The sequence below is a fragment of the Choristoneura fumiferana genome, chromosome 5 (genome assembly GCF_025370935.1).
Source record: "Choristoneura fumiferana chromosome 5, NRCan_CFum_1, whole genome shotgun sequence".
NCBI lineage: Eukaryota > Metazoa > Arthropoda > Insecta > Lepidoptera > Tortricidae > Choristoneura > Choristoneura fumiferana.
Window position 1 is genome coordinate 15316527 of NC_133476.1, and position 26919 is coordinate 15343445.

General features: G+C 36.7%; 1 protein-coding gene across 4 annotated transcripts; it reads right to left on the reverse strand.

The window, feature by feature from the left end:
- Positions 1-772: 772 nt before the first annotated feature.
- On the reverse strand, positions 773-26709 carry LOC141428254 (sorting nexin-13-like). 4 transcript variants are annotated; one of them, XM_074088134.1, is made up of 25 exons: positions 26289-26709; positions 25999-26110; positions 25297-25511; positions 22666-22889; positions 22364-22516; positions 21025-21197; positions 20312-20428; positions 19519-19630; positions 18604-18732; positions 18495-18524; positions 16767-16987; positions 15650-15711; positions 15076-15116; positions 13944-14108; positions 12099-12194; positions 11762-11875; positions 11243-11376; positions 10474-10686; positions 9149-9245; positions 8594-8673; positions 7749-7867; positions 7602-7670; positions 6377-6486; positions 3295-3408; positions 773-2856 (listed from the first exon to the last, which is right to left on the reverse strand). In XM_074088134.1, exons 1-25 carry the CDS (start codon positions 26399-26401, stop codon positions 2750-2752), a joined length of 3120 nt encoding a protein of 1039 aa, XP_073944235.1. In that variant the 5' UTR covers positions 26402-26709; the 3' UTR covers positions 773-2749. The 4 variants fall into 4 exon arrangements, with proteins under 4 accessions (XP_073944235.1, XP_073944236.1, XP_073944237.1 ...); XM_074088135.1 differs by lacking the exon at positions 18495-18524; XM_074088136.1 differs by lacking the exon at positions 13944-14108 and having other exon boundaries at positions 26289-26708.
- Between the last annotated feature and the right edge of the window lie 210 nt (positions 26710-26919).

Consider the following 26919-nt stretch of genomic DNA (forward strand, 5'->3'; position numbering starts at 1 on the left):
CACTTTTCCGCATGGATTAAGCACTAGCATTAAATGCGTATAAGTGTAACACCCATTTGACGTGCTGAAGTATGCCTATTCAAGGTAACGCACGATAACGATTGCTTACGTGTGAGACAGGTACCAATACCATGAGTTTACAGTGATCGTACTCGATAGCGACGGCGTAAATTTTTTGTATGGAGAATTGTACAGTGCTCTACAAATAATTTACGCTGTCGCTATCGAGTGCGGTCACTGTAAACTCATAGTATGCTTGAAACAATAGGTAACGGCTGCCTACGCATACGATGGGATGCTTGCGAAATGAATGATGTTAGTAGTAGTTTAGTAGTTGCATCCCTTAGCAGGTGATAGCATAGGTCATCATGCTATCACATTGTGATAGCATAGGTACCTACCTACTCTCACCAGGGGGCTACTACGAAATTCGAAGTTCGTGTCGTACCGTCCCTCTTACCCTTGTGTTAAATAATATTACCGTGAGCAGGATACGGAGTTCGAATTTTGCACTTCGAGTATAGGGCCACCAATGCGTATATACCTAGTACCATCCACGAAGACGCGTGATTTTGTCAAAATTAGACATTAAAGACATTGTAATAAGAACCACGGCACGCGTCATCGTGAATGACTCTGCCTGTAAAGTCATCCAGCTAAATGCGATTCGATGCTGTACCGCAACAACTTACGCATAATATGGATGAAATTATATACATACTTTGATAAATCATCTCGTGATTTCGTGCAATCAATAAATAAAAGAAGTAGGTACTTTCAATATCTGTATTTTATTTAAAAACAATAAATAGGCACATATGCTAAATTATACTAAATTCGGCTATTTAATAAAACTTTAATAGTTTAAACAAGTGGAATGTCTCCATTATAATAATACTTTCAATATAACAATAACAAATTTGATAACACGAAATTATATTTTACGATATGTGAAATATTACAGTTAATGTTATCATTAATTATTATTGCCTTAATTATTATATATTTATTACAAATCAAAATAATTGTAAGGTACAACACCACCATGGTATCAATCTCAGAGAAACAATCAATCTCATTTATAACAGCATTCAGAACAACATGATACAGATTTTTTTCATACAGCAATACCCAGTATAGTTCTAAACTTATTAATCAATTTAAAATGTCGTATTGCTTATGAATCTTATGATACTTTAACATTTGCAAAGTTTACAGAAACCATTTTATAATTACGTAAATAAATAGACGAACACCGAAATACCGTGCAATACTAAATTAATAGATCCGTCCCACTCCTACGTCCCACATTCTCAAAATTATAATACAATCTTTAAAGTAATTGACTACAAATGGACAACATAATTTACAAAAGGGCAAACTGTATTTTTAAAACTATTGACCCCATGTATCACCGCTCCTTAAAAACCTTGTTAACTCATGTGAGAGATATTTATAGTGCCGTCTCTTTCATTAGTATTACATTCAAACAGAGACGACGTCACATCTGTTAAATAAAATAACAGGAACTTAACTAAGACTTTTAATAAAAAAAAAAAAAAATTTAAAAGAAATCATATGAGTTAGCACCCTTGGAAATTATGTCGTTGAAAGGTATAATCTATTTTAGGTGGCCGATTACAAATAATGTAAATACTGATTTTGAAAAATCAAATCTTACTACAATAATGTAAATTTCAACAATAATAATAGTAGTAATAAGAATTTTGTACAAGACTCAGTTCTTATGTAAATTTATCTAATAAACCTAAGTATCAATATCACATTATAATTTTATGAATTCTTTATACACCACAAGAATTACTTTATTTTAGATTGATTAGGTACATCAGTATAATAATATCATGACAAAACACAACCTTAGCAATTATGATTCAACAAATTTGAATACATATTAAAAATAAATAACGTCGTGCTAATGAAGTGTCAAATATGTATAGAAATTAATAAACTTAAAACTTTCAGACTTTGGCAACCTTTTTTAGGTTCTTAATTCATATTCAGTATCATATTTAAATTATAAAACCAGTAATATAGTGTAGACGTAATTTACGCAAATAAAATCCAACCCAACGATAAGCATTTTTTTTTCTTAGAATATTTCTACAGAATAGGTCTTTTAAAATTAAAATTTGCTACTTTGTGGTTTAGATCCATTTTGCGTAACCACTGTTATAACCTGTAGCTCATTGTGTTTTAGAAAAGAATAGACTATACTTAACGTGAATAACTACAATGCGTCTTTCAAAAATTTGCTCTCTTCTAACAATCGTGGCACAAACGGGACACGAAAATCGTAAATATGCTGACATTTCTAGTTTTTTTTTTTAATGATATAGCCTTAGAGGATTAAAATAGAATGTCGCTAACAATTACAACGCCTGTCTTACTCTACATCAAAACATCGTAACGCAATGCTGCTTAGCGGTAGGATTAGCGCGTAAGATGATGGTAGCGAGTCGGATGAACCCTACAAAATGTCCTACCACCCGCATATAAATTGAATATAACACTTATAGTTAAAATCTCTCAGAAATCTTAACAAACAAATAGCGAACTACATTTTAAACGCAACTGAAAAATGTTGCTGTCATAAATTTCTAACATTTGTTTTGTTTCAAATAAATTGGGGCATTACAATCAATATAAATCCCAAATATAAGATTGGCACAGGGCTTTTAGAACAAATTGGACCGTCGTCCCTCCACTAGAAACCATAACTTTAAATCTATACATTAACATTTTTCTTAGGCGCAGGCACTCTTGGTGAATTAGTGTACAGTTTTTTGAACAATTCCGGAAATTTGTTGTCTGGAAACAAGTTTGCTAAAGTTGCTGAAACAAATTTAATTAAAACAAGTTTAGTCATATAAATTGAAGTCGTCGCTAAAGTCTATCTTTGGCGTTTAAAAACGTTTTTGTATTGGCTCTTTTTGGTAGTCTACTTATTGCAATAAAGTTAATATTTGTTTATAAAACGAACAATCAGTTGCCGATATCTGATTCAATTACGCGCCAAGTGACGCTAGAAGAATAGATTATTATTGTGTAGCTAACTTCACAGCAGTCATTTAGGGCCTTTGCACACTGTACGTTTAAACGCGCCAACGACGCGTTTGCATATGTAGGTACAAGATAGGTACGCACGCGAGTTGTATGGCTGCTCTATGGAAGAAATTTCGCTGCAATCGCGCGTTTCTAATACGCGCGTCGATGGCGCGCCTAAACGTAGTGTGCAAAAGGTTTTACTTCAGTATCGTAACTTATAATTACCTTCTAATAACACAAGTGTAAGCCTTTTGTTGATCTCCTGCGTTTGGAACAGATCGAATACGGTCAGCAGGCCGCGCCTCGCCGCATCAGAGCCTACTATGTGTCTTAGCTCGTCTGTTGGAACAAAATATAATATATTTATCACAGCGTTTCCCAAATAGTGCATGGATCGCGACCTGGTACCAGTTGTTGCTCTGAGGATGAACTCTGGATGAGTTCGAAACGCGTCAGTGTAGTATCCTCCTGGGTCCTGACGTTTTTTAACAAACTTAGTGCTTAAGACCAGACGTGGTTGACATGCTTTGTTATTTTAGATATTATTTCAAAATTCTTAGAATTCTTTATTCAATGAACAATTTTTTTACTTTATAAAGTACATTCGGCCGTTATTCTTAGTGTCGGTACTTGGGTTTGAGTGATTTGTGTTCTTACAGTGTGCAAGCGGTGGAGCTAAATGAACACACGTGAGTTTCATAGACGTAGCTATCGTTAGGTCGCGGGCGAGCAAACTAATTGTTTGTGATCGTTGATTAATTATTATGGAACTCCACAAAGCAACGCCGGTGACTGTAAAACGTGCCGCGAGACGGGCGCAGGCTGAAAATCAGCGCCGCCGGTTGTCGACCGGCAGCATGTGAATGCTGAGCTTGAGCCTATTGCCACATATGGTTTACTAATGATTCGGCGAAAATTATTTAGCAAATTATTAGCTCCCAAACTATTTATCCCATATTTTTATTTAGGCGAAATGTTATTTCCCAACTCAACATTTCGCACTGATATCATTTCCCAACTAATCATTTCATAAATTATTATTATGCAAATTATTACCTGGGATTTTTTTAAGATGTCGTTTATGTTTTGGTCAAACGTATTGATTGGCATACCTTAACTTAGCAACATATTGAATGGCATACAACCTACTTTCCTAGTGGCAGTTATCCTGGCTGCTATAAAAAAAACCTAACATCCTTCTAAACCCTCAACACATTAACATTCTTCTAAGCCTTCTAAACCTAAACTTCTCAAGTCGCTTCTGCTCCGAGCCGTCTTGCTCGCTCGCTTCGCTCGCTCGCACAAATTTTAAAGTAAAACTTTGCAATATAAAAATTGTCCAAATGATTTGACAATTTGTTATTCGCCTTAGCCAATCATTTGCTACACAATTATTTGCCACATAAAAGTGAGATGAAGTAAAATTTTGCAATATAAAATTGTTGCGTAATAAGAAAAATGCGGAGTAAAGTTATGCCAACGACTTAGATGAATGATTGGTCTCGCGCGCGCGCGCTCGACTAGATACCGCCGGCGTACTTGTCAAATGCGGCAACAAATAGTACGCCGAAATCGGCGTACCTGAGCCCGAGGCGACTCAGTCGCGTTGCAAACTGTGCGTAATGTGCATGTCCCGAATTTTTGTTAAATTTTGGTCATAAACCGAAGTAAAATGCCAGTTTTCGCAATGAAACTGTTTAAAAATAATACTACAAGAAATAAGAAGGACACTGGGATCACATACCATCAGTAAATATCGTATAATTTCGAAATTACAAAATAAAATTACATGAATCCTAAACGCCATTCTGTGTTGCCGCGTACACAAGAATCAAATTCCCCGTGGTTGAGATTTTAATAAATTGAATTTTATTGTTATCATCATTAAATGATGATAAATTTTAATAACTTATTTTATTTAAGTATCTAACGTAATTATTATATATACATAACCTAGTTCTATATTATTTAATGTTTATCTTTGTGATATTATACACTGAAGGTGTATAAATTGTTACCCGACACTATTTAATTAAGGGGTGAATGTGTCTTAAAATTAAAAATGTTTTTTGTCTTCCCAGTCAAAAGCCCGATCAGCTGATTTACTTAGGTATTACGGGAAAGGAAAAAATTTTTTTTTTTTATTTCTACCCATTTTTCTGAAATGTTAACTTTTTACCCGACTGCCCGAAGGAGGGTTATGTTTTTCAAGCGTATGTAAGTATGTATGTATGCATGTACCTATGTATGTATATTTTGTAAACAATTATTTTTATTTTAGTTTTAATTAACCTGTAAATTATATTAGGTTTAACTATAGGTGCAACGTGTTAAGTACGCAAAACTTCTTAGTTGGTGACTCAGTCCATGAATTTTCAGTAATAATTTGTAAATATTTAATGTCCTTAAATATATATATTTTTTAATTAAAAGTGAGGCCTGATCATTGATATACCTACATCATACCTACCATTTTTTAAAGAAGAAACCTACGCCTAACCTATACACAAACATATTAATACATTCCTCTTAATTACTTCTTAATTTCTAAGTATTTCCCAAGATACATTTTGTAACCAGTAACTTAATAGACCACAGTATAATTTTATTTTTCCCAATAATTCGGGTAACAGTGGAGCAGCTGGCAACACAATTCGTCACGCACACTAGCATCCTTGCAAATTGTCTTACACCGTTCTTACGCACACTACAATATTGAGTTGCCGCATTCACGAACGTTTTGTTTTTAGTTACCGCGGTATCTAGTCGAGCGAGCGCGCGAGACCAATCATTCATCTAAGGCCAACGAATTGTTTGCCAAATGAAACTTTGGCGAAAGATTGGTTGCTAAGTGAAATTTGGCGAAACATATTTCGCCGAAAAGGCAGTACACCGCTACATATTTGTAACGTGTCTGTTGTTTTTATTTTTATATTTTGTTATGTTCATTGTATTTTTTTTAATGTGGCAATAAATGTCTTTTTATTTTTTTTATTTATTTTTTTTATTCAATAAATACTGTATTCCAGGCTCAGGCAATAATGTAAATAAGTACAGTCAGAAACAGAAGTGGATGAGCGGTTACGGTGCTCAAAATGATCTACACACGGCTCTACAGGGTGTTTAGATCATTTCGAGCACCACAAAACTGCTCATTTACTTCTTCTACTAACTGTACAGTCGAGTTCATTTACATGTGCATAGTTACGCTATCAAAAATATCTGAACACGCCCTTAGGCCTCTAACAATAGAGTCGTGTTCGTGTGAGTGTGCACATATAAATGAAGTCGACTGTACTATAGAAACCTGTGGAGGCGGTGAGCAGAGCAACTTTAGCAGCGACTCTCGTTCTCGCCCTGGTGGCCGCGTCGCGGGAATACTCGGAGGCCGGATTGTTCCTACTGGTCAACCACTGCCTGTAACATACAGAGTGATCTGAAGATCAATGTGATCATTTGTTTCTTACATATACCTAACCACAGAATAAGTAAAGTACAGAAGCCTCACTGCCGTACAAAAGTGACGTTTAGGCATAAGAATTGTGCCTCTGTCCATCGCATAACTCGTATTCACTCGCACGCGGCACGTGTATAGCACACTCTAGGGGCGCCCAGATATCTACTTGTAGCGGAAAATAAAATCGCGGAGTGACCCACGCCTGATATAACTGACCCATGATTGACCGCTATCTCACCTGATGAAAAGTGCAGATGGGGTCTATATCGACTGGTCGAAATTTTGAGTCGTAATGTTTGACACCTCTTTTTGAACAGAAAGCGAACGAATGTTTTTTGTACCTTTTCAATCTTTAGAACATGAGTTTTGTCGTAGGGATTCCATATAATACAATTAGTTTCGAGGCGACTGCGGACATAGGCATTATAGAGGATCGAGATGGAATGTTCGGCTAGTAAATGATTTGGCCTGTCGGATGACGAAACCCAAACATTTCCTCGCACGATCACTGATCCTCGTGACACTGCTGCCGAATTAAGTTAATATGTAACAATTAGGATATTATGATCATGTACATTCTTCTGGTATCATAAGTAATCCGTACTGTTTTTTAAACGTTTTTCAATAAAAAGGCTCGTCAAGATTGTTTACCCTTTTTCTAATGCTAAAAAAAATAAGTATAAGCACCGCAAGCTCGGTTCCCAAGCCGACTGACGAGCTGACGAGGACATTGTTTTGCTCGTTTTCTAAAACCTCAATCCCACTTACTGGCTCCAATTTTGAATCCAACCCATTCAAATTAAAATACACGCAACAAATTAGGTACATCAAACGGAAAAGTTCAGTGACATACACACGTACAGTCAGTGCCCTAACCTAACCTAATTTTAGCAAAAAAAAAGTAAGAAGCGCAATTCACAACCATTGAGATTCAATTTTTAGAGGCGAACGTTACTATTACCTACTACGACATTCTTACTTCTGAAAAAAAACCGGATAATTTTCACCGAGTCACCGAACTCGGACAAAAGAATAATCTCTATATTTAAAGAACTAAAACAAAAGCAAAACTCACTTGAACGTTTTCAAATATTGAACGACATTCCGAGGTGACGTCAGCGACGACACCAACTCTAGCAATTTTCTGCAAACAGAAAAATTAAATATTTAAAAGACTTCATCACACGTTCTTGCTATAAAGCCACAAATTAATCATACTTACCTATTGACTCGATCTGCGATGAGGGTCCGTAGAGGAGCCAGCAGCCGACGCCGCAGCCACAACCCTCTGATGCCGAGCACTTCTTCCAACAGTCGCAGAGCTACACTCTCGTCGCCATCCTAAACAATCTCACCAGTAAACAAACAATTTCATAAGTTAACAAACAATTACACAATTTCACAAAAAAAAACATAAGTTAACAAACGATTGCACAAGACAACAAACAATTTCACATATACATACATATCCCTAATTTTGAGACAATCCAACTTCTAAAGTGGTTGAAATCCAACTTACAAGATTTGAACAAAATCAATTAAATATGTAAGCAAACTTTGCAATGAAATATATCATGTAGCTCAGGGTTTCTCAAAGCGCGAACCCCTAGGGGTTCGCTATTCGACAGTAGGGGTTCGCGACAAGGTTTACGTGATGGTGACTGCAAAACTGGCAAGATATTAAAGCTTTTTGTATAAACTCCAAATTGTTACTTTTTGTTTGTAAATAAGACGATTCTGTTACCTTTTATTGAATCGCCAGTTTTATTACGATTCGCTGAGAACTTTAACAGTACAGCATAAGTTTGTGATGTAGCTAATCTACAATTAGATACAACTACGCTGATTATGTGCAGTATCGATCTGAGATTTCGGTCAATGGTTTATTTCAATGACAGCAACAGTAAGCCCAATTTATGCCACAGAGTAAAACAAAATCAACTATAAATAATAAACCATAGTATAATAAATATATATTATTATGAGTAGGTACATCCTGTAGTAAGATAAATGTCAGTAGGGTAACTATTCGTTTTATTTTTAATCAGTAAAAATAAATCAACGTACATCTTGAGCGTCTGATGAATTCCCGGGTTTGATATCGGTGTAATTCTCACCGCCTTTGCCTTGAAACACCTTAGAAATACCTGTAAAAATGTAACATGTTACATTTTGGTCAGTAAGCAATACATGAAGCTGAGTGATCGGTAGAAAAGAAATCGGCAAATTCTTTTTCCGGTGTTCATATATGGATACAGTACGAAACAAAAACTCGAATCCCACTAATATTCCAAATGCGAAAGTTTTGTATGTTTGTTACCTCTTCACGTCTAAACCAGTGAACCGATTTAGATGAAATCCGGTATACAGATAGTATCACTCTCGGGGAAGGACATAGAAAACTTTTTTTCCCGGAAAATCATATCGTTTCCCACGATAGCGATAAACGAATTGTAAGCGGACGGATTCGCGGGCAACAGCTAGTGAATACTAAAGTAGAGGTAAACAACCAGCGGTATTATCGCTAAAGAGCAATCGCTGCCAGACAACTCTTTAGACAGAAAACTTTAGACAACACGGGACGGTAAACTAAAAAAATAGCTTACTTAGTAAAATTCTTACCATCCATGACGCCGTCGACCGTATTGGCAAATTGATCAGGCATGTTTTTCAGCGTTCGCATCCCAGCCCTCAGTGAGTTTACGAAAAGCGCGTCAATCTGTACAAATTGTAAATATGAAACAGTAAATTAAAGGCTGACCAGAATTATAAAAACCTCGCCATATTGCGGAAAACCAATAGAACTAATTTCTTGCACTGGTAACACTAAATTCAAATGTCATCTGTCTATTGCTGTCAAAGTTCAACGTTACGTTGTTTGCGCGTGGTATTTTAAAGTGTTATTTTGTGTTTTTGTGCCTTAAAATTCCAAAGATTATCCATAGCCTTGGAAGGAAAATAATTCACAATGTATAAAAGTATTTTTCATAGAAAAAGTCCGAGGGATTAGAAAATATTCCTTCAAATAACATCACCGAACCGTTGTCAATATGACTGGTAGGTATCGTATAGTAAGTGTAAAGAATGTTGCAAGATAAAACGTAGAAGTGCTGCCCTCGCGTCAGGTTTTTTATATCCCTGGTCAGCCTTTAACAAACGAGGGTTACAACAGTGTCGTGTTGGATATATTTATGTTGATGATGGTACACAATACATTAGTGTGCAGTGGATCTATACCAGGGTAGACAGCTGCTAGGTTGCCCCTACAGCAGCACGCCAGCCCACCGCAGCAGGGTAGGAAGGGTAGGCACTAGCGCTACCTACCCTCATTGCACGCCCCAGATAGTACACACTATGCTTTTATACAGTTTCCAACACTCGTTGCCCATGGGGCAATAAAAAGTGTAGCTTTGCAATCACTCGCATTTATTAAGTAACAGCTTTAAGTGCACATTATTTTTCGTCTATTTATGAATCGATAAGCAGTTATCGATTAGTAACTACATCTCACGCGTCTGATTCTAGCGCATCGATTATATATGGCATTATGTTTGACATTAGTTTCGGCTACCAGAATCGATTGGCAGTGTTTCTACTATACTTTATTTCTTCACTGTCGTCTAAGCGAAGAGAAGAGATAACGCTAGGATTTAACTTATAATCTCAACAAAAGACAGTGCCGTAGTTTGATCAAAGGTGCTGCGACATTGCCCTTCCGTTGTGGTTATAAATGTTGGTTAACGATGTTTGAATAGAAAAGCCAAACCGCTCTAAGACCCACCTTTCAGTATAAGTAAATATTTACAATCAACGTAGCCTCAACGACAGACGTTCTGGCTGTCGTTAAAGTCACCTCCAGAACTTTTACTGGGAAAACCCTGCCTGTCTGTTCATTTCACGACAACTATAGAATATTTCCAATTAACTCTATTTAAAGTACAACTTACAGAGCTACTCTGTTTCTCCGCTTGTATCTCGGGGCTGAGGAACCCTCCCAAGTAATCCTGCGAGAGCAGCGCCATGTACCGCGCATCTCTTGCCAGCTGCGCGAGGTTCATCAAATAGTTGTTCAACATGCGCTTGCGACTCTCGAGGACGCTTCGAGATGTGTTCTGGAAAGTTTTCTTCGCCGGGAACGGGAGGTGGCCTAGTTCTGGCCACTGGAAGGATATAATTGATTGTAACCAGCGTTACTTAGATATACGATAGGTAGGTAAGATCCAATACATCACTGCTATACCTCATGGGCTTTAAATTTTCGATTGTTCTCATAAGCTACTTTTGTTTTTTAACATCAGTTTATTGATCCTCAAAGTTTAATAGTTAAATCAATGTATCGGACATGGCGGTGCGCTGTCTCTTGGTACGGGGGCCTTGAAATAATTTTTGACATTTATTTGACGTCTCTAAGATAAACATTTATCAATGTGCCGTCAATTGAGTATTTGTATGAAAAAAAAAGAAATTAACAGTGATCATATTTTTAAAAAGTTGCAGAACAAAAGTAACTCAGTCATGCGAGTAGAATCCCTGGATTTAAAGCCCCATGGTCAGAGACTCCCTGTATACGGGGTGACTAAGTCCTCTACTTTAAGAAACCCAACGCCTTTCTTGCGACCACGACCCTCACGTTTTATCTATTGTTACTATTACAATAAATTATTATACTAAATAAAGCACTCTAAATTTAACAACGTAAACTACTTGATTCTTTACCTTGTCTTTGATAGAGCTGTGGAGATCATAGAAATCACTGTATCGCCTGTAAATATGCCATATTTCGTTGTCACATATCCTAGTAACAGCAATTGCGTATATGCCAAAAGCTTTTCCCTTTTCTTGCACCAGAGCTAAAAATAGAACACAAGACTAAGGGGCTGTTTCACCATCCATTGATCAGTTTTAACTTAGGTATGATGCCGTCTCTATTTGTTTTGTTCGAATAGACGAAGACGGCATCACATCTAACCGTCAGTTAACACTAATCAATGGATGGTGAAACAGCCCCTAAGTGAGTAATTTTCACAACAAATAATTTACTAGATGCGGCGACCAAGCGTACAGTTACAGTACAGTTCAGCCATTCGTCGAGAGATGGCGCCACGCCATAATTCACATATCTACCTAAACCATTTTTTTCCGAAGATTATATCTTGACAGATCAATTTAAATACTCAAAATACCACAGAATGTATATTTATCAGTTAAGTAGTACATTATTTAAATACCACATACCTGTTTCAATTATAGATGCCTGTAAAGGTGACATTAATTTCTTTGCATTTTGACTAATTTCTGAATGTGATAATGACAGGTTGCTCGTGTTAGCGGACGATAAATTTGATGGACCTGTAAAAATAAAAATAAATCTTAGATTGAACGTGCATACCTCAATAACTAATAATATACTGAATTACTCACAGTAATTAATAATTTATCACAGTTAGTTACCCAACCCAATTCAAAGTTATTCTCTGTAGTTAGTAAGGAAAATAAACGCTAAACAATTGACTATTAATGACACTAGATGGCGCTAGAATAGGTGCCACAGATATTAAAAAAATATTCTGACCTGAACTTTCGTTGATCATCTTCTGCGCGAAGTTGCCGACGATGTCAGAGCGAGACCGGTTATGCCTCGCACCGGGCACTGGCAGTGTTTCTATACCTGTCATAAAATATAATAACTAATGAAATAGCTAATTATTGCCCTATATTGAGATTAAGGGGCTGTTTCACCATCCATTGATTAGTATTAACTGGCGGTTAGGTGTGATGCCGTCTCTATTTGTTTTGTTCGAATAGACGGCATCACATTTAACCGTCGGTTAACGCTAATCAATGGATGGTGAAACAGCCCCTAAGAGTAAGAGACGCGATCTTACGGCAAGTTTTTGTTACACGATCTACATAATATACAGTATTAAACAAAAGAAGAACTTTTATTTAACCATCACCAAAATGCACTTCAACATATAATATTTCTCCATTATATTATACTATATGGCTACGCTACTGACAAGAGGTCAATTTGCTTTTTATTAATTATACAGGGTGAAAATGCCACCTGGAGGTAAATATTTTCAATACTGAAAATAAAAAAAAATACTCGAAGCAAACGAACCTTTATTTTTAAAAAGAAACAAAACAGCATTGGAAGATTTTTATTTTTTAAAGAATTTTATTTTTGTGTTTTTACTTTCTCTTAAAATTAAATAAAAATAAAGCTTCCATTGAAGGGTCTTCCTTTCATTTTATTTACTATGTTTGTTAAAGAGATTCGATCGTTATGATTAAGCGAAAATGGATTTTTTTTTAGCATTGAGACTAATTTCGTTCCATTCCAAGTGGCATTAAACAATTCCACCCTGTATACTTATCTAATGTGATGTAGGGATTATACAAGCAAGTTTCTACAATATACGTGTAATTTTTGGTTCATGAATAGATTGTACAACAAAATAGTTTTACTCATTAGTCAGAAACTACAAGTTAGGAAATACATTGCAATATTAGTCTATTATACTCTGTCAGGTTATTTTACGGCCAACAAATAACAATTAACATAGTATAAGGAAAGTGGGTACATCGGACATAAACCCTTACTAAAGTATACCGTCTCGTTGCAAACGTATTAGTAAATATATTTCACGTAGTAACTACACAACCTAAACTACTCTCATACTAAATTAAAAACTTACACACATCAAAACTGTCTAGGGATCAATCACGTCAACAAACTGTTTACAACCATGCGCTATAGGTCGATTCACAACAGATGGCACGAATGAATCGAAAGAGTACTGTCACAGTTTGTCATTGTTTGAGTGTCGTTCTTATACACTGTATAATATACAGGGGCCACCTAATATTTAGTAAGTAAGTGCACAGCAGATACTTCTTCGTACTAATACTCTTTGGTCATGTCATGATCCGTCATGGCGACCAAATATAAAGAGAACTGACGTTGTCATGGCGGTTTGCGCTAGTGTCGCCCCCTGCGCAGAACTTTGCTTAATATTCCCTATTGGATTGGACGGTTATGATATGATTGTGAGACGAGATTGTCTAAAACACTATTATCTTATCATTGATTGAATAAACCTGTATTGAATCATTTTATGATGTACACATAGACATTATCATTCACTCATTCCATTCGTTCGTGCCAGTTACAGTGAATCGACCTGTACCGTCAGTTACTTTTCCTAATACTTTGCGTGAGTTGCCAAACTAACTGCAATGCTAGTGGCGTCTTGGCAGCGCAAAAAATAGAAAAATAGCTAGCTTTTCTCCGTCCAGCACACGCAAAGAACAAAAAAACGCTCCCTCTCGCTCGCCGCTCACGCGTGGCTGTAGCGGCCTAGCAGGAAATGCAACGTGTTTAATCACTAGACATATTTGCTGTGTAATATACCTAATTTGCATTTAGGCAGTGTATGACTCCTATTTACTGGGACTCTTCTAACGATCGATCGGGGGAAAGTCGACGCCTTGGCTGGGTATTCGTACTTGCAACGGTTCTTGTGAAAAAACTTGGGCAACGTGTTTAGACAGGACTTCATTATCTTCTTGCATTTCTCTGTAGAAGGTTTAGGGGCTGTTTCACCATCCATTGATTAGTGTTAAGTGACGGTTAAATGTGATGCCGTCTCTATTTGTTTTGTTCGAATAGACGGAGACGGCATCACATTTAACCGTCACTAATCAATGGATGGGGAAACGGCCCCTGAATGATGAAGATAAAGCCAGTAAAGTTCCGCGTGACATGACGTGACGTTACGGGTCCCCACTCCCGAACTATGAAGGGCTTAATCTTTGTATTTTTTTTTGTTTGATTGACAATGATTGATAGAAAAACTACGTGTCCAATTTTTTCTGACAATGTAACTGATAGACTAAGGGGCTGTTTCACCACCCATTTTATTATGGGATAACTAGCCGTCTGTGATTGTTAACCTCTTCACCGCCAGAGTTATCCAGTCGTGACAGCCAATAGTGTGCCTCACACGCCACGGTCATCTACAGTGTGTTACCGGCAGCCAAGCTTTTTTTAATTTCTGTAACTTAACCATGACATAAATTAATAAACTAAAATTTAGACTAACTTTCTAACAAAATTATAATTGCCAGCAATGTACAGCAAAATAAATTGACAAGTAAGTATAAATGACAGCCGACAGATACTTTGATTATTACTTGTCAATTTACTTTGCTGTACATTCCTGGCAATTATAATTTTGTTTGTTGTTTTGTTAGTCTGAATTTTAGTTTATTAATTAAATTAATGTCATGTTTAAGTTACAGAAATACGTTACTTTAACCTCCCTTAAAAAAAGCCTGGCTGCCAGTAACACACTGTATACATAACCATAACCAACATTCAACTCGAAATTAATCCTTCTGCAATGTATAATTACATAGAAGGAAATCAACTTGATTTGTCGCTGGTTTTTCTATGGCGTACAGAGCACGTCACTTCGTTTGTTTTGTGGCGGTGAAGAGGGTAACAGAAATCAAGAAAAACATGGTGTATATGTATTACTGACCTCCATATTTCTTGGTGTCCTTATCATCTCTTTTGGGCTCACTGCAACATAAAACATTATTTTGAAGTAAACGTAACATCGAACCGACAGAATCGTGCGTGACCCACTAAGGAACTTTTTCACACAAAATGTCATAGTGGCATCACATTGCCTGACTAATTATACTGATATTAGAAAACATGAAAAAAACAGAAAAGTATGTTTATATACTGAGCAGCAAAAAATCTGGCCCTCAAATGTATGCAGTAATATGTTATTGTATGTAGTGGGCCAGATTTTGTACCGCTCAGTATAGGTAGGGTCAAGGGGTTTAATTCATTGGCCACCATGGAACCATTTCACAGTAAACGTCATAGTGACATCGCATTAATTAACAAGTCGTAATGACTTTTCCTTTGGCCCATGTATTAAAGTCCTTGACTGTACATATAGGTGAGGTATAGGTGAGTATAGGTATATCTACGTATGACAGTCATTACTGTCATATGTAGATATACCTATACTGGTGAGCTATGCCTATGCCATTGCATAGGCATAGCTCACCCTCTCTCCGCTCTGGTACGTAGTAATATACCTGTTAATGGTTGGGTCTTGTTCTCCTTCCATCATAAAGTCAGATTGCCACGAAGAATCATCCTAAAAGCGAAATATGACTTTTAAAGTATAGAATTAAAAATATATTCCAGTAAAAAAAAACCTTAATTAATTATTTATCCGAATTCATATTAGAACGAAATTATATTGTGTGACATATTTCACCATTCCAAGTGTATAGATGTAGGTTTTGGAAAAGAACTTCAGTACCCATCGTGCAGCCGTTGTGACACTAAATAATAAAGTTCTTTACATTGGTAAGGAACTTTTTTTGGTGGTTTCATTGGAATATGAAAATGTCACTCATATAATTTACTAGCTTTTGCGCGCGACTTTTGCAATTCGGTTATCGGGAACTGTGCATTTTTCCGGTATAAAAAGTAGCCTATGTCACTCTCGGGCCCATAAACTATCTCTATGCCAAAAATCACGTCGATCCGTCGCTCCGTTACGGCGTGAAAGACGGACAAACACAAACACACACACTTTCGCATTTATAATATTATATAGTAAGTATATAGTATAGTATATAGTATCGACATTTCGGATGCCGTTTGTAATCCGATTAAGATCCATCTTTTCCCGATGGAAATACATTAAGAAAGAAAAGAAAGAAAGATTCATTTTGGCTCCATAAGTGTTACCTCCTTACAGTAATAAGACTAAAACTAGCACAATAATGCTAATTATGCACTATATCTGTTTTTTTTTATTATTTTTCGACTGGTTGGCAAACGAGCAAGTGGGTCTCCTGATGGTAAAAGATCACCACCGCCCATAAACATCTGCAACACCAGGGGTATTGCAGATGCGTTGCCAACCTAGAGGCCTAAGCCGGGATACCTCAAGTGCCACTAATTAGACAGTAATTATTATTGTATACATTATTTTCAAATAAAAGGTAAATTCTCTTTAGAATTGTGTGCAGCCTACACGAGAGAAAGCATACATAAAAATATATACTTAAATAGAATTTTCTTTTTGACCTAGGTTAAAAAAAACTGTCCATTACGTGGCCGACACGCTTGCCACACACAGGCTACCTAGCAGAGCACACAATGAACAAAGAAAACACTGCCGATTAAGAACTTTCTCACCTCCAAAGCATCGCACACACACTTCTGCACCTCATCAAAGCAAATCACAGGGTTGTTGGTAAACTCTTCACCCTCAGTCGTGATTTTCCTGACAAGATCTGCGTGACAATTCTCTGGTATACCCATTACGCCTGGCCTGTTAGGCGTTAGGTATGTATCGCATAACTCTAAGGCAGAGGAACGAAGGTTGTCGATCACTGCTTTTGACGTGCGCGCAGAATCTGAGGAAGAAAAATTTATGATCGAATCAGAAATGAGGAGGTGCGTAGAAAGACGAGAGTTAGCGACATAGCCAAGCGAATTAGCTCGTTGAAGTGGCAATGGGCAGGCCATATAGCACGGAGAACAGATGGCAGTTGGGGCCGAAAATTTAAATTCGCGAATGGGGACCGCGGATCAGCAAGCATAGGACTTCCACCAACAAGATGGATGGACGACCTGGTTAAAACCACGAGTTTACGGTGGATACCGCCTCCAACGGTGGACGTTCTACTTCTGATATAATGATGATGATGAAATTTAAGAAAGCCTGTTTTACATAGTTTCTTAGCTATTGTAGAATCTCTAAAGCTTGAAACACAGAGAGCGGTGGCGGTACACGTTGTAATATTCGAGCTAACTTGAAAGAGGGCACACAGAATACTGCGCGGGAAATAAGTGTGGCGCGGTATTCTGGGTTATTCCCACCTGTTATCACCAATTTGATATCAGTGGTAACAAGGTGGGTTTTTTTTCCCGCCTGTTACCACTGGTAACTAATGGGAATAAAAATTCCCATCTGTTACCACTAAACTAATTGGTGGTAACAACTGGGATTTTTTTCCCAGTAGTTACCACCAATTTCTTTAGTGGGTATGAGACGGGAAAAAAAACCATTAGTTACTACCACATTCACTGTAATGTTCAGCAGTTTATTGTCAACATATTAAAAAAGGTTCTATTCTATTCAATATTCATGTAGTTATTTTATCTTAAATCGCGAATATTTTTCCTATCCTAGTAGTATACCACCAATTGCTTTAGTGGTAACTACTGGGATTTTATTTCCCAGTAGTTACCACTGAGTACTTTAGTGGTAAAAGGTGGGAAAAAAAATCCCAGCTGTTACCACTAGTGAAAATGGTGGGAATAACCCGGTATTCTGTGTGTCCTCTTTCACGTTACCTCGATACTTAGAACCGGTACCGCCTCCGCGCCGCACCGCACCGCTCCGCCTCCGCCGTCAGTGTGTTTCCAGCTTATGAGGCGTGATTTTTTGAATTTTAAAACTATTAGGGGCTGTTTCACCATCTATTGATTAGCGTAAACCGATGCGTAAATGTGATGCCGTCTCCGTCTATTCGAACAAAACAAATAGAGACGGCATCACACCTAAACGCCAGTTAACACTAATCAATGGATGGTGAAACAGCCCCTTAGGATTATTTAAAGTACAATGAAACATAATTCAAGGCTACACTCGCAAGAAAAAGTCGTTGAACTAAGTTTGTCAACTACTGCTATTCACTAATAGTCCCTTCATTTCAAAAACTGTTGCTAAACAGTATTTTGTCTTTATCCGTCACTTAGATATTTTTGTTTGTTGGAAAGAAACAAAACATGCACTTTTTCTGTAGATAACATATTTGTTTTAAGCAAAAAAAGTAAGCGGAATTGATGCTTGGACAACCTAAATTCACATGCAATGAAAGGATTGCATACAAGAATCTGTAACGTCTAAACCCTTACCTCTTTTTGTCATCCTTCGAAAGATAGGCACTTTAAATAAACAATCAAACATTATCAAACGATGGTTTACAAGTCACCTTTAAGGCGTCAAAAAATAACTTATTTTTACCTGCTTCATTGAGCTCTATTTCAAGCAAGTACTGAGCGTTAGATTTCCAAGCCGCAGTAGCCCTTAAAAATTTAAGGGATCGAGTCACCTCCTCAGATACTTTCTCCACGGTCGCAATACACGGCGTTCCTGAAATTATGTAAGAAGTCTCCATACAAGATAATCAGTGATCGGAATAAATAGTGTAATCTCTAGAGATTCCGATGCGTAAGCTTAGTATGGATATAGCTTCTAACTCCGGGATTTCACTTGAAAAGTTTTAGTTTTTATTTTATGACTTTTGACTATATAATATTTCATATTACCTACCACTTGCAATTACCTAAATGATGTAAAGGTTGACCAGGAATATAAAAAACCTGACGCGAGGGCAGCACTTCTACGCTTTATATTGCAACATTCTTTACACTTACTATACGATACCTACCAGTCATATTGACAACGGTGTCGGTGATATTATTTAAAGGAATATTTTCTAATCCCTCAGACTTTTTCTATGACAAATACTTTTAAACCTTGTAAATTATTTTCCTTCCAAGGCTATGGATAATCTTCGGCATTTTAACGCACGAAAACACAAAATAACACTTTAAAATACTACGCGCAAACAACGTTAAACTTTGACATCAATAGACAGATGACATTTGAATTTATTGTTACCAGTGCAAGAAATTAGTTCTATTGGTTTTCCGCAATATGGCGAGGTTTTTTATAATTCTGGTCAGCCTTTATTTACTGTTACTTTTAGTTTCACTTTTACTCAAATAAACTTTAATAAATGTCATGTCAAGAAGTTGTTCTGTAAAAAATAAGAATCTCGGAATCCCGGTCTTAAGTTTATACACCCGAAATTGCACTACCTATTTCGATCATTGTAGGTAGATAATAGTCGTCTCTGGAGTGATTTTTGCGTACCTTGTGGACCTAATGTGGCTCTCCTGGCTTGTATTATCCTTGCCAAATACTGCAACGATGACAACTTCTGTCGATCTTGTAATTCCCATTCCCCTGCACTGTCTCGAGAGTGCTAAAAATATATTTGTACCATTTATTTATTTATTGGCAAAAATATACGTGTCACAAAATAGCCCGTAAAAAAAGTATATTATTAATATGAGAAATATTGTCAACCTTAGTGAGCTGTCATGTCATACGGTCAGCATCAATAGTAGCTGGTTACTTTTGTACTCTGTCACATTAACACATTTGTCAATCTTGTATGGCGCTAAGTACAGTCAAGTGTAAAAATATGGACTTATTCAAAGTTTCAAAAATAGACTCTTATTCCGACGCAATAAGGCCGCAGTAACATATTTTTGAGTGGTTCGAATAGATACTTATTTTTGCACTTGGCTGTAAAACGACAAAGTACAAAAGTAACCAGCTACTTTTGATGCTGACTGTGCAACTGGAGTTACTCGTAGCGTATTGAGTTGATGAGTCATAAGAGAATTCGACACAAATAACTGCAAAAAAATTGCACAGCAAATGAGGGTTTTCACAGAGGAGAAATATCGCTAGATGGCGTTAGTATCGTGAGCTCCGTTTGACGTTTGCTTGCGATTGGCTCATTTAGTTATTTAACCAATCACGAGCAAACGTCAAACGGACCTCACGATGCTAACGCCATCTAGCGATATTTCACCTCCGTGAAAACCCTCATTCCACTGCTTGAAACAATAATTTCAGGGTAAAGGCTAATTCTTACTAATTTCTGTATATCCTTTTGGACGAGCTCTAAGGTTGCGTCCAACTCCTCGGCATCACCACAGCTCCGTATTACTAATAGAAACTGCTCGGATGGCAAACAGGAATCACGACAACACTAGAACAAAAACGTAAGAGTTTATGTATACATCTTAAATAGGCATGAACATCACTGGCTACTTAGAAATGGTGGCTACCTATTTTAAAATAACTCCCAATGTGTGGTAGTTCGTTGAACATATGCGAACGGTGGTAAAGTCGTGAAGGTTCTCGAGTAGAAGTCATAGGTATAGGTTCCAACTACAGAGAACGAATCAAATTATAATCTTAGAAATATGAAATCTTGTCACTTTACGTACAATCATGTGACTTACACGTTGTTCTCTTTCTATCGTGTATCTTTTATCTCTTCTGACTACGTTAGGGCTGTCACCCTGTGCACTGTGCAGAGTTTTGTTTGGGTACGGAACCCTAATTGTTAAAAATACTTACGCTTAGTGTTGTGAAAAACGCTCGTTTCGAGGCTTAAAGACTCGAACCCTAAAGACTCTCGAGGCTTAACGACTCAAAGGCCGCAAAGACGGTTTCTGGCATCCATACGCATAAAATAAGCCAATTTAATTATCAAATATAGTAGAGTCTTTAAGACTCTGGAGTCTTAAGGGCTCGAGTCTTTAAGCCTCGAAAATGAGCTTTATCCACAACTCTACTTACGATTCTTATGATAGCTCTGTTGATATTGTCAGGATCACTGAGTAAAGCAATCATGGGTTTCAGTACCACGGAAGAAAGCAAATCGATCAGTATCAGTTTAAGTGCGTGACACTCCCACGCCTCTTCTGGTGCCACCAAGTATATCACCGCTTCTGCCACTTCGCACAGTAAAGCTGAAAACAATGTATACAGGGTGTAACATTCATATCGGTCAGTATGGGAAAGTCTGAAACTATAAGACATACGAAGATCTGTTCTTAGGAACCATGTCATCGATTTTAATAAGAAGAAAAACTGCATTCATACATTTAAAAAAAAAACTTTTACTCAGTTCGGGAATCGAACCCGGTCGTTTTGAAAAATAAAACATACATTATTTCTATTTCGATATCGGTAGTGAAGGTCATAACATAAGCAATAAATGTTACTATGAAACACGATATCTATAATGAATAAAATGCATTGTTGTTCAATATGTTCATTGTTCATATTCTTTAATAAGTAAAATTTTTGTATGGTTGCAGTTTTTCTTGTTATTAAAATCAATGACATGGTTCCTAAGAACAGATCTTCGTATGTATTATTGTTTCAGACTTTCCCATACTGACCGTTATGAATGTTACACCCTGTATAGGTGAAGAACTTAAGAATGGCCCTTGTTGCTTGTATACTACACAGACCGCATTGTCTAACGCGCGGGCGCTTCCGATCGTTGTCACTATCTCTTTCTACCCTCGTCCTAAGCCGCGTAACAGAAAGAAGTAGTGAAAACGTTTGAGATTTCAAGTGCGTTAAGCCGAGTTTAGACTTGCAAGAAAAATTGTGCAAGTTGAATTACATTGCGTGCGAGGCCCTAAAACCAACGAGTCTATAGTGGTCAATCAAGCGCCGCAATGTAAATAATGCAAATTGCACGATTTTTTTGCAAGTCTGAACTCGGCTTTAGACAATAAAGCCTCTGTGTAACTTTGTTACTTTCATATTATGAAACGTCAACTTGTCTATCCGGAAAAGGAAACTATTTTTCACCCTAAAGTTCACGGTAAATTACAAATGTAATTTCGCACATGGATTCCGAAAAACTCTGAACTGCGAGTCCGGGTTCGAACCCCTGACCCTCTGCTTAAGAGACCATGGGTAAAATAACACACGCACGCACGCACGCACGCACACACACACATTCACACACACATAACGAGTACCTACCTATAACCGTTAGTCACCTCTCGCAAGCTGGTACACCTAGCCTAGCTATTAACCTAGCTAGGTATAATGTTCGAAATAGTCATAACACTGTCTCTTATACACAAGAATCTAACAAAATCTAGTAAATTCTTACCATATTCCTTTTCCGGCTCGATACAAAAAGTGTCGCGACAGATCTGTCTGTTCTCTATTGAACTTTCCAAATCGAAGAATAGCTCGATCAATGTTTTTCCACTTAGATCCTCAGAGCTGTCATAGAACTTGGATTTACCAACTGTTTGGCTGTCTGAAAGAAAACAAAAATACCTAGAGCATTCCTATACTACGCAAGTTTGGCAGTAAGGTACGTACAGTCACCATCTGATACTTCAGAGCGGGCGAGGTGGTCAAAAATATCGGAATAATGTACTTTATTTTCAAAACATTAGTTATTACCAGGTGGCCACGATAAATCGGTGTCACTCTTATTCCTTCTATGTGTCTTTCGCTCCTCCTGTCTCTTCGGACTTGGTTTCCCGTTGCCATTGGCCACATCTTTAGAGGTCACTAGATCAATATGCTTAAGTCTGACTCGAGTCTGCTTGAACAGCTTCAGATGCATTGTCAGTTCTTCGGGGAATCGTGTTGAGAGAAGATGGATCCAGTCAACGCTTTTTACTCTGGGAATCATAAAAATTAATGATTTATAAAATAAGTTAAGTACTTTGATTTTACTGGGATTTTTTCGGGTAACGAGCTATTGGTAGGCCTCCAACAAGATGGAGCGACGACCTGGTTAAGATCGCGGTGGATGCGGAAAGCACAAGACCGGCCTTGAAGGAGGTCTATGTCCAGCAGTGGACGTCTTTCGGCTGACATGATGATAATGATGACTTTGATTTGAATTTATTTTCTAATCACTATTTAAGTTCAGCCAAAATTGGATAGTACATTGGTATCTCGGCTCTATACACGTTTTTGATAAAAACAAAGGAATAAACGTTAAGAAAAAAAAACATGTTAACAATCATACAGAAAACAAAAGTTACAAAACAGATAGAGAAACCACATTGTAATTCAGGGAGCCATGTTATGTAATGAAGATATAGCGCTGACTCAGCATAATGCCGCGGCAAGCAAACCGTAGCGCTGGTATTCTGCCAGTACCTGTGTGAGTTAGAATGCCGGCAACTGTGGTATCTACTGTAACTATAATAATATAATATAGTATTATAATATATTATAGTATAATTATAGTGGTGCCACATTACATGCCATTGAGGATAAAAACGCTTAAACATGCAGTGTAGTGTTAAAATATATATATAGGTACTAATTACTATGGATTGATTTTGTATCTGAATTTGACTAGCTGGGTGAGATACATATGAAGTTGCTTTGTGAGACAAGCATACAAATTCTGATTTTAATATTTAAAAAATAACTTTTGTTCTTGATATCAGCTTTTTTCTAACTGTACTTGTACATATTATACTTAGTCCAAACTTCATATTCATTCGAATATTTCAAGTCATTTTGATTACTAAATGTTGATGAAGTGTGAAGAAGAGAAGAAGTGTAAGATTAGAGATACAAAACTATATATTGAAAGTTACATAAAAGCTTTGTAAAAAGAGAATACTCTTATCTGACAAGGCAATATGTATATGAGTAAAAATTGACATTAAAGATTCATAATTAGTCATTGACATCTATGTACTAGACTGCATGTTTCTTACATCAAAACGGCGCACAAAAACAGTTCACAGCGCGGTTTTGTGAACAGTTCAGTTCACTATAGTGTGTTGACGTCCATGATAGCGGTTGAGTCAAAGTAATAGTGATGATTGAAGCGCCGCGCGTTTTGTTCCAAACAGCCAGTCTAGTGCCGTAAGGCACATAGATGTCGATGTAATTAGTGCTCCTTATTATTGCTATTGTTAATGAGTTCACACTGATAGATAAGCAAATAATAAAGTGCATTAACCTTACTTAAACACTAGGTAAAGACATCGTAAATAATCGCTCCATTTATTATTTGTTTTTATTCACAGAATGTTTCCTGAACCAAATCTAAGGTGTTTTTAACACGGTTCCATTGGCTTCACTTATTAAGTACTATGTAATGGAATCTTTCGAACTTGCTATTCACCCACTACTTATCATAGTATTGACACAAGACTTGGCATTTACATGCAGTTCTGCTGATCTGATGATGGAGCCAGAAGCTAGGCACTGGAACTCCACAACAGAACAACGTAACCTAGCCGTTATTGGGCTTGTTAGAATCTTCTCAGTGTGTACTTTGACCAAGAATGTTAATTTAGCCTAATCATTTAACCATATGAATGTGTTATTAATTTTTGAAAAATTATACTTACAAGTATCTAATAAAACGAAAAAGTTGACAGTTTTTTTCTTTATTCAACTGGATGGCAAACAAGCAAGTGGGTCTCCTGATGGTAAGAGATCACCACTGCCCATAAACATCTGCAACACCAGGGGTTCAAGTGCCAATAATTTCACCGGCTGTCTTACTCTCCACGCCGAAACACAACAGTGCAAGCACTGCAGCTTCACGGCAGGATTAGCGAGCAAGATGGTGGTAGCAATCCGGGTGGAACTTGCACAAGATCCTTCCACCTGCTAAGCACCTGCTTTTGTTTTAAAAAACCCGTCAAGTGCGAATATCTAGTGTTAGAAGAGCCCTGCTCCTAAGCAAAATTATGCGGTGAGGGATAATTTCAGACAGTTACTGACATAGGTAGACAATCATAAAAAAATAAGATTTTCAGACTTTTCTTATTGCTTTTTAAGTTACCTACTACTAAAGCCTAAGGCCTCGTTAAAATACTAGATTAAAAAAAAAAAAGTTCATAAAAATTTAAGTGTATAGAACAACCAGTTGTACCCTATAGGTTTTTCGCTTAAAGCAATTTATCAGGAAACATCTTTTTGTTGTGCTGACATAGAAATTTGATTTTTTCACTGCTTCAAGGTACAACAAACTTGATTATTAGAGTATATAGACATTTAATCATTTTTTTACAAAAAGCCTAACTAAAAATTTTAAGAAATCATATTTACCTGTTAGCAACATTAGCACTAGCAGCAACAACCAAATGCTTAATAGAATGGCTGGTGAACTCCTCATCATTAGTCAATATCCCATACCATGGTGTCACATAGTCGTTGATGATGATTGTCACGATTTCATTCAGGAACGAATCAACTGTTTCACTGCCTGTGATGCGACTATCAAATTTTGGTAATGGCTTATTCGATTGAAACAACTCTAGAATCTAGAACAATTTGCAATTTTATATGTAATACACTTATATTTGTGGCAGAAAACTAGTGGATGCAAGTGGCGAGTTGTCATTCATTGTGGTGTTCTAAGGGGGAGGCTTTTGTCCAGCAGTGGCCGTCTTCCTGCTGATGATGATGATGATGATGACACTTATATTTTCAATCCAGTCTTACTAGTCTGTATGTAACGTAAAGCCCTCTTTTTTGGAAAAATATTTTTTTAACAACTTCAAAGATTGCAATTACATTTGGGGATTTGAGGTAAAAGTACAAACTCACATTTTCAACCTTATTTATTTTTCCATGTGTATTTGTTATGCCTTTTGGTTTGTGGGTGTATACAGTACAGTACAGTGTACAGTTAAAAGAATAAAACATGCAACAGTTAAACTATCAATGAAGATATAGTATTTTTCACACAATTTTATTTTTTGATTAAAAAATAAATTTCCAATAGTAATTGTGGTATGGAACACTTACCTTTGGGGACTGCACAGAATAATTTGTTTGTTGCAAAGGGTCATCAAGACAATTTAAATCAACATTGAAAATCTTCTTATCATCATAATTTAAGTAGAGAATTGTCAGAATCCTGTAATTTAAAAAGACAGCATCAATACTAAGTTCAAATGGAAATCAAGGGACAAGATAAGCAATTTTTTTTTCCTGTGGTTTATAGATAAAAATGTCAAGAAAATGTTGTTGTGGGCATACATTTTAGTTTCTATAAGATGTAGGGTGTAATAATAAACAAAACATATCACACTTACCCCACAATAAACGATACCAAAAACGTGAGAAGTGTTAAATAGAACCCGATACCAAATAATCCGATCACTATTACAGAAATTAGTCCAAACCATTTAGCCATTTTTAAAGCCATTGTGCCCTTAAATGGACTTTAGTAGCAGGACCTTATTTTAGTAACATCAAAACGTTGAGAACGATAAATAATTAATATTTCGGAGAAATCAACATAACACTACGTTTTCAAGAACACAATTTCATGACAATTTCTAATTTTTAAACGAAATGTAGGCGTTGTTTTGTTTAAAGTAAGCTATTGTTAAATATATATTCTAAACTCTATGCTATGAAGTTAAGGTCGTTTTATGCTTCTTACTTATTTACAAGCAAAGTGACGTTAGGGAAAATGGCCCCGATTAAAGTAATTCAAAACAAAAAAGCTTCCCTTCCTTTGACATGACAGCAGTGGCAGACGTCAACTCAGGCAAAGTGAGGTGATGTTTACGAAGCTGGCTCGTATTATGCATAATGCATTCGACTGATAACAATAAGGTTTTGGAATCGATTTGTTTCAAAAAGTTTAGATTTAAATAATTGCCCAGTGTTTATAATTATAATAGCGACAGAGTAAATGAGTTAGAAGCATAAGTTATA